The sequence below is a fragment of the Haliotis cracherodii genome, unplaced genomic scaffold (genome assembly GCF_022045235.1).
Source record: "Haliotis cracherodii isolate W230 unplaced genomic scaffold, xgHalCrac1.p SCAF_23, whole genome shotgun sequence".
Taxonomy (NCBI): Eukaryota; Metazoa; Mollusca; class Gastropoda; order Lepetellida; family Haliotidae; genus Haliotis; species Haliotis cracherodii.
This window is the reverse complement of record NW_027266279.1, coordinates 10,781,728-10,790,281: the sequence shown is the minus strand read 5'-3', so window position 1 is coordinate 10,790,281 and position 8,554 is coordinate 10,781,728. Positions and strand designations below refer to the sequence as shown.

General features: G+C 45.5%; 1 protein-coding gene across 1 annotated transcript; it reads left to right on the top strand.

Annotated features, from left to right (window-relative positions):
• Nucleotides 1–644: 644 nt before the first annotated feature.
• On the top strand, nucleotides 645–8,197 carry LOC139471864 (uncharacterized). The gene is made up of 4 exons (XM_071254366.1): nucleotides 645–714; nucleotides 1,650–1,852; nucleotides 3,908–4,132; nucleotides 7,233–8,197. The coding sequence occupies exons 1-4, from the start codon at nucleotides 645–647 to the stop codon at nucleotides 7,704–7,706; spliced, it is 972 nt and encodes a 323-aa protein (XP_071110467.1). The 3' UTR covers nucleotides 7,707–8,197.
• Nucleotides 8,198–8,554: the final 357 nt, after the last annotated feature.

Here is an 8,554-nt window from a genome sequence, read left to right as displayed (position 1 = left end):
CTATTTCTTTGTGGGGGAAAATATGTGTTTTTCTCCTTCATCACTTTTGTTTTCAATAAAAAATATAAAACGCCCGTCCTACCTCACTCTTCTACATTTGAGAAATATTTGACATAGAAACATATTTCACACAGCCTTACGTGTCTCAGGCCAACAGGTTGTCAGCTGGGGTGACTGACGGCGTCCTCGCGAGGCAAGGAAGTGAACTGACTTAAAATGTCCTTTTACATTCAGTTAGCACCCTTGCCTCGGGAAAATGGACTGTTGGTGGCTCAAACTGTAGCAATTGCGGTACAAAAATTGAAATGATATCCTATGAAGAATTATCAACCGGTTCATGCCTACTGCTGACTGAATATTCAAATAATTTATCGATGGAATCTTTCCTCGTGTCATAAGACTTTATTAAAATCCCGGTATGTGTGGCCGTCTGCGATCTATTCTGCACGTGCAGTGGCATGAAGGGCCTAGCTTACCGTCTGCAGCAGCTGGTGATTGGTCGTCACTATCCAATACACTGGATACTACACACACTAACATGAATAGAGCTTGGAGACTGAAGCTGATTTGTAGGTCACTGTTTTCATATAGTTTTGTGAAGTTTAGTGTATTCTGTCGTATGTTTTCATTTCAGAGTCCGCAATATGGCGCTGTTACGTCTGGTTGTTTGGTTGTGTCTGTGTCTGAGCTTGGCTGAAGGCGCAAGTGAAAGAGGTAGGTGTGTGGCCTGGCTACTCAGCCTGGTGAATAAGACATCGCGTTTTCAAAGTAGTTTCTGTGATGTATGGCAACTATGCGCAAAGGACCTGTTGAGTTACGAGACCCCTGTTGATACGTTAGGACCGCATCCGTGGTCTAGTGTTAGAGCGTCCGCCCGGAGAGCGGAGGTCCGGGGTTCGATTCCCGCCCGCGTCATATTAAAAGACGTTAAAAGATGGCACTTGTTGTTACTCTCCCTGGCTAAAACAAGTACTGGTCGGCTCGGAGTCAGTATACTGTGTCTGAGTGGGGTATTCATGTTAACTGCGGCATTTTATTTCAGTGGGCACAGTTAACACATTGGTTTTGAGTGAGTGAGTGAGTGAGTATGGTTTTACGCCGCTTTTAGCACTATTCCAGCAATATCCCAGCGGGGGACACCAGAAATGGGCTTCACACATTGTACCCATGTCGGGAATCGAACCCGGGTCTTCGGCGTGACGAGCGAACGCTTTAACCACCAGGCTGCCCGACCGCCCCTCATTGGTCTTGACTAGTACAGGCACCCGTTAATGCCTGATTTAAGAGTAAAAACTCATTCTAGTTAATCATGTTTACAGTCACTGGATGGCTTGACCACGACGCGTTTATTTAAGCCCATTTGTGGTGTGAGTGAGTGGTTTTACTCCGCTTTTAGCAATATTCCAGAACATATCACGGCGGGGGACACCAGAAATAAGCTTCACACATTGTACCCATGTCGGGAATCGAACCCGGGTCTTCGGCGTGACGAGCTAACTCTTTAACCACAAGGCTACCAAACTGCCCCTTGTGGTATGATATTGCTGGAATATTGCGCTAAAAGCGGCGTAAAACCATAAGCACTCACTCGCACGACTTTAGACGAAAGTAGCCTGGTCAGATGTAAACAACATTGTTTATATTCGCAGAACATTCCGTTCATCACAATTTCAACTACCCATTCATCATCGATGCCGTGGCGCAGGAGTTCGAAGGTCGAGTGTGTTCCAACATGGAGCTGTTTGCTCTCATACCGGTAGAGCCGGAGGATCTGGAGAAGGACCTCCCTGGCGGGGCATGCGTCACTAATGTGGAACGATATCTCAAGATAGACGTGCGAAATGTGTCGTGGGTAAGTTGTGTTGTAGTGTGCTGTTGTAGAATCCAGTCATTGTCCCCTCTTGTAGAATCCCAACTCTAGACCCTCTTGTAGAATTCCAACTCTAGACCCTCTTGTAGAATTACAACTCTATACCCTCTTGTAGAATCCCAACTCTAGACCCTCTTGTAGAATCCCAGCACTATACCCTCTTGTAGAATCCAAACTCTATACCCTCTTGTAGAATTCCAGATCTGTACCCTCTTGTAGAATCCCAGCTCTATACCCTCTTGTAGAATCCAAGCTCTAGACCCTCTTGTAGAATCCCAGCTCTCTATCCTCTTGTAGAATCCAAACTCTATACCCTCTTGAAGAATCCCAGCTCTCTATCCTCTTGTAGAATCCAAACTCTAGACCCTCTTGTAGAATCCCAGCTCTATACCCTCTTGTAGAATCCCAGCTCTATACCCTCTTGTAGAATCCCAGCTCTATACCCTCTTGTAGAATCCCAGCTCTAGACCCTCTTGTAGAATCCCAGCACTATACCCTCTTGTAGAATCCCAGCTCTTTACCCTCTCGTAGAATCCCAGCTCTATATCCTCTTGTAGAATCCCAGCACTATACCCTCTTGTAGAATCCCAGCACTATACCCTCTTGTAGAATCCCAGCACTATACCCTCTTGTAGAATCCCTGCTCTATACCCTCTTGAAGAATCCCAGCTCTATATTCTCTTGTAGAATCCAAACTCTATATCCTCTTGTAGAATCCCAGCTCTATACCCTCTTGTAGAATCCCTGCTCTATACCCTCTTGTTGAATCCCAGCTCTCTACCCTCTTGTAGAATCCCTGCTCTATACCCTCTTGAAGAATCCCAGCTCTATATCCTCTTGTAGAAGCCAAACTCTAGACCCTCTTGTAGAATCCCAGCTCTATACCCTCTTGTAGAATCCCAGCTCTATACCCTCTTGTAGAATCCCAGCTCTAGACCCTCTTGTAGAATCCCAGCACTATACCCTCTTGTAGAATCCCAGCTCTATACCCTCTCGTAGAATCCCAGCTCTATACCCTCTTGTAGAATCCCAGCACTATACCCTCTTGTAGAATCCCAGCACTATACCCTCTTGTAGAATCCCAGCACTATACCCTCTTGTAGAATCCCAGCTCTATACCCTCTTGAAGAATCCCAGCTCTATATCCTCTTGAAGAATCCAAACTCTATATCCTCTTGTAGAATCCCAGCTCTATACCCTCTTGTAGAATCCAAGCTCTATACCCTCTTGTTGAATCCCAGCTCTCTACCCTCTTGTAGAATCCCTGCTCTATACCCTCTTGAAGAATCCCAGCTCTATATCCTCTTGTAGAAGCCAAACTCTAGACCCTCTTGTAGAATCCCAGCTCTATACCCTCTTGTAGAATCCCAGCTCTATACCCTCTTGTAGAATCCCAGCTCTAGACCCTCTTGTAGAATCCCAGCACTATACCCTCTTGTAGAATCCCAGCTCTATACCCTCTCGTAGAATCCCAGCTCTATACCCTCTTGTAGAATCCCAGCACTATACCCTCTTGTAGAATCCCAGCACTATACCCTCTTGTAGAATCCCAGCACTATACCCTCTTGTAGAATCCCTGCTCTATACCCTCTTGAAGAATCCCAGCTCTATATCCTCTTGAAGAATCCAAACTCTATACCCTCTTGTAGAATCCCAGCTCTATACCCTCTTGTAGAATCCCAGCACTATACCCTCTTGTAGAATCCCAGCACTATACCCTCTTGTAGAATCCCAGCACTATACCCTCTTGAAGAATCCCAGCACTATACCCTCTTGTATATCTCCTATTGTAGAATCTCAGCAGTATCTCCTATTGTAGAATCTCAGCATTATCTTCAATTGTAGAATCTGAGCATTATCTCCTATTGTAGAATCCCTGCATTATTTCATTTTGTAGAATCCCACCATTTCCTGTCCCATTTATTTTGTAGATCTCCCGAGTGCAGTATGATCTCATCCAGGACAATTCCAGCTAAATACCCCCGACTTTCCGCATTGTCTCCTATCAAACAGTACCATCATTCCTCAATGTTGTAGAACCCCGATCTGGTTCACCACAAGAAGGCGGACAGTCCCACATCAACCACCACTCTCATGCCTCCTCACGGCGGCACCCGCAGCCCCCACAGCACCTTCATCGACCTTCCCGAAGGTGTAGCGTTTGACGTCCTCAACACTGAACTAATCGACGTCGACGATGCGTACTTCATTGTTGTCAGTGACCCTGATGCGATGCGTGAAGAGAAGGAAATACAATTCTACGTAAGGACATGTTGAGGAAAGATCCTCTTCCCGAGGCATGGGAGTAAATTGATCATAAAAGTTTCCAAATCTTTTATATATTTCTTTTATCAAGGTGCGCAAGTAATTTGATACACTTCGCGAGGTAAGACCCATCTTATTACATTAAACATTGATCACATCATCATGACTGGGCGCCGCCATTTTGTTTGAAGCAAATGCAAGTGTTATGAGTGGTGGAATCTGATTGGCCATAAGAGGGACATAGAAGGACCATAAGTCGTAATAGCCACCGGTGGCACTACCATCGAGCCACGAAATTCCAGCCAAGTTCGGCAAGGGTGGAAACTGCACTTTTACATTCAGTTAACTCCCTTGCCTCGGGAAGATGAGGAACGGTTTACCATAAGATAAATTCATCAGCAAGAAGAATTCGCAACAGTTAAAGCAGAAATAGTCGATACACTGTGGGTAAAATGTTAATAAAAGTCGTTTATTACAAAGTACACTATTCCCCAACAAATACAGTTATGTCATTTGAGACCAATATAAAAATGAATGTGTGTTGCAATCTGATTGGTTGAAAACGTTGTTAAATGAAATCGCACATTTATCTCCTAACTCAAGGAACATATCACTCGCCTGTTTACTTTCCAGCCGAGGTTGTGATTGTCAAAATCTCGGTCTGCGAGATCTCCCGCGACTCTAAATCCTTAATCACGTGACACAGAACGCATCTCGCCTTCCATGTCCCCGAGGCAAAAGTGTCCACAAGCCCATATCACCAAAGCCTTGTTTTCAACCTTGCCACTTCAAACCTCCTTCTCTTTGTGCCATCGAAGCCCTATCCCGTATAGAACACGAGTTGTGTCCCTTGTGAGGAAAACGCGATATACAATCAGATCCTGTTTTTATTGGGGGTTGCTTCACCAAAATGACTAAAATGGCAGGCGACCTGGTCGATAAGGTGACGAAAAGATTCGAAATTTCATCCCTGGCAGACAAACAAAATCACCGATTACCACAGTTAAGGTAACTTATTTCTGCGCATTTCGCTCTAACAATAATAGAGGCGTACACACGACACAGGATGTGACGTCACTGCACATCGCGTCGCATGAAACCCTCAGCAGGGTTCGTCTAAATATAGCACTGCATTTCGGCCACTGCGGTAAATGCTCAGTCATGCCAGTGCATGAAGTCTGCACTCAAATATATATAAAAATACGTGAACAACTTCGTAAATATTTGGATTGGCTTAACTTTTGAATATATTCGACGCAGCGTCGACAGCAGCGACCACGTTTTCGGAATCCAGATATTGATTTTATAAAAGTTTTCTGATTGGACTATCGATAGGTTGGTTGATTGGGTTGAATGTATGGACACGTACCTGTCTTCTTGTAACATTTTGTTTGTTTGTTTGTTTATTGTTTAACGCCGCACTCAGCAATATTCCAGCTATATGACGACGGTCTGTAAATAATCGAGTCAGGACCAGACAACCCAGTGATTGACATCATGAGCATCGATCCACGCAATGACATGCATCAACCAAGTCAGCGAGACTGACCACCCGATCCCGTTAGTCGCCTCTTACGACAAGCATAGTCGCCTTTCACGGCAATCATGGGTTGCTGAAGACCTATTCTACCCCGGATCTTCTCGGGTCGATTATCGATAGGTGCGACAGTCTTCCCCGAGCATATTGTAGCACAGAAGAGTAGGCTTGACAGGGCAAGGATGAATACTTGGGGAGTTTGGACTTCGTATGCTTATCGAGATGTAGGGATATACGAAACGTTGGATACATATACGTACCATATACGTCACTTGACTCTGAGTTTGATAGGAGCCATTTTTCCCCTTAGTTCAAGTATTAGTTCCGTGTGTTGCGAGACGATGTCTCTAGTTTATAAACTTCAAGCAGGCAAACATCAAGAGACTGCTGAAAGGTTGGGAACGGGAGGGTGGCACAGTCAATAAAGCATTCGTTCGTCATGCCGGGGCCCTGGTTTGATTCCCAACATGTGAACAAAGTGCAAACTCTATTTTTATGTCACAGTCGTGAGTGGGGGCACGGGTGACCCAGTCGTCTTAGGCGCCGCGATTCGCTGTGGAGAGTTGCGTCCCTTGGGCACGCCAGAAACCTATGATTGTGGGTTCGAATCCCGGTTCGCCCCGATTATGTTTCTAGGTTTGTCAGCACCATACCCTCCCTCGTGGGCTTCACCGAAGTGGTAAACGTCTGAGACCTGCATCACTTCGGGCTTTCCTCTCACATTAAGCTGACACGCCGTGATATAACTGGAATACTGTTAAAAGCGGCTTTAAACCCAACTCACTCACTCACTCACAGTCGTGGCCAGTGAGTGACTGAGAAGGGCTCCACGCAGCTGGAACCGTGATTTAATTATATCATGGCCTGCCAGCTAAATGTTGAACGCGATTCCGGTCTTCTACACAAACCACCTTGAACCACAACTGAAATATTGTAAAAGGCGGCTTACAATAAGAGATATATTAAGTTTTCAAATTCGAAACCTCACGCTGTCGCGTTCCGTTTCGAATGCAATTTACAGGTTTGCAATCTACATTCGAAACCTCAAAATTGACAAAAATAAGTGTACACCGTTTCTATTCCATGACACAATGACTAAACAAATGCAAACTCCTTGGTTATCGCAGAAACGATTAGTAATGGTTTTTTTCAATAGGTTGAAAGGGCCAATTCAGTGATCGGTGAGGATCGGTTTTAATCTGAAAACATGTTTGCTTCACGGACCCCCACCTTAATGTTCATCATATTATTTGAACCTCTTCAAGTAGACACAAGCTACATTCCCTTCCGACCCGTGAAGATCCGGGGTAGAATCCGGGGTCCTCAAGATGGCATGCTTGTCGTAAAAGGCGACGATGCTTGTCGTTAGAGTCGACTAACGGGATCGAGTGGTCAGGCCCGCAGTCATCGATCGAAATTGCGTGGATTGATGATCATGATGTCAATCACTAGAATGTCTGGTCCAGACTGGATTATTTACAGACCGCCGTCATATAGCTGAAATATTGCGGCGTTAAACAACAAACAAACAAATCATTACTTTCCTCTGCTTTGTTTCAGGTTGTCCTTGTGACAACAGCAACTAACAAGATTGTGTCCAACCCTCTGCCATTCGCGGTAAGGGTCGACCACCCGTCGGACGAGGGCCGCCCTCACGGTGCGGCGTTATTTGCGGGTGTCCTCGTCCTCGTCATCATCCTCATCGCTCTCCTCATCCCCATCACCGTCTGTGTTAAACGCAGAAGAAAGGCCGGCAAACCTGTCTGCACGTGCGGAAGCCCGGATGTCGAAAAGGACGAGAGCAAAGGTCACGTGAATAATGGTTACGTCACCGACACACGTGACAGCAGAACTGATTCGACTGCTTCATCAAATGACCCAAATCAGACGATAGGAAGTCACCAACTTAGAAGTGTCGGGAAATTGAACTTTGAGCCAACGTGGCTAGATCCTCATTATAAAGAACTGCAAGAGTATCCAGGAACCAGTGCCCAACCGGATCCCCCTGACGGGACAGCAGACATCAGGCTGTAGTAGCTTGCCAAGAATACATACGTGTTTTGGCATCTGTTGCCTGAACGAAACTGGATGTTCGTGGATGCAATGATCATCGGCATACAAAGAAATGACATTGCTCATATTTGATAAGATAAAATTAGTGTTTCAACGACAGGAAGTGAGCAGCAAATGTTGTGAAGCAGATGAAAGATGAACATAATCAGAAATACACCGCAAAGGAGCACCAATTATTTTAAAGGGGGCAGGGATTCAGACAACACAAGACACGAAGTAAAGAACACACGCGATATAGTGACTGACGTGGCGCTCGCTGCACCTCCCCTAAATCCGCCACGCCCGATCTTGATCTGACAGTGTCAGTGAATATCGTGTAGCTAGCTATATGCGTCACTCTTCTATTTGAGTCTGGAATTTTAGTCGACTAAGTGCAACGTCCGCGAATTTGCTACATTTTAAAAGTAATGAATTATATTCGAAGATGCACACGACATTGCATACTGTAGTGTCCAGAGTGGTTATCTGACAAGTTGTAACGGAAAAGCAAACACGTGGGTGGAAGAGTTGTGCGTGGTGGAGAAGCTGTGCGCGGTGGAGGCGTTGTGCGCCACCTTCGACAGACACGTGACAGTAAGACAGCCCGTATGCACGTTTTCCACTGTGGCGAAACCTATGAGCACGAGTATAATGCATTAAAAACAAGAACAAACCAATTTCAGGGCAAATCTCGGTAATCGGATACTGTCACCAGCAAGGGACAGAACTCGTCACAGCGATTAGCGGGGCTATTGACTAGGCGACTCCAATGTGCCCCTGTGTTTGTGTGACAGTTCAATTTTGGTTTCAATTACTCTCCACTGATTTGA

Bases quoted from the DNA above. Each gene is read 5' to 3' on its own strand.
- LOC139471864 (XM_071254366.1), top strand. From the start codon at position 645: ATGGCGCTGTTACGTCTGGTTGTTTGGTTGTGTCTGTGTCTGAGCTTG. The intron at 715-1,649 runs GTAGGTGTGTGG...TTATATTCGCAG, and splicing joins TGAAGGCGCAAGTGAAAGAG to AACATTCCGTTCATCACAAT. The intron at 4,133-7,232 runs GTAAGGACATGT...GCTTTGTTTCAG, and splicing joins AGAAGGAAATACAATTCTAC to GTTGTCCTTGTGACAACAGC.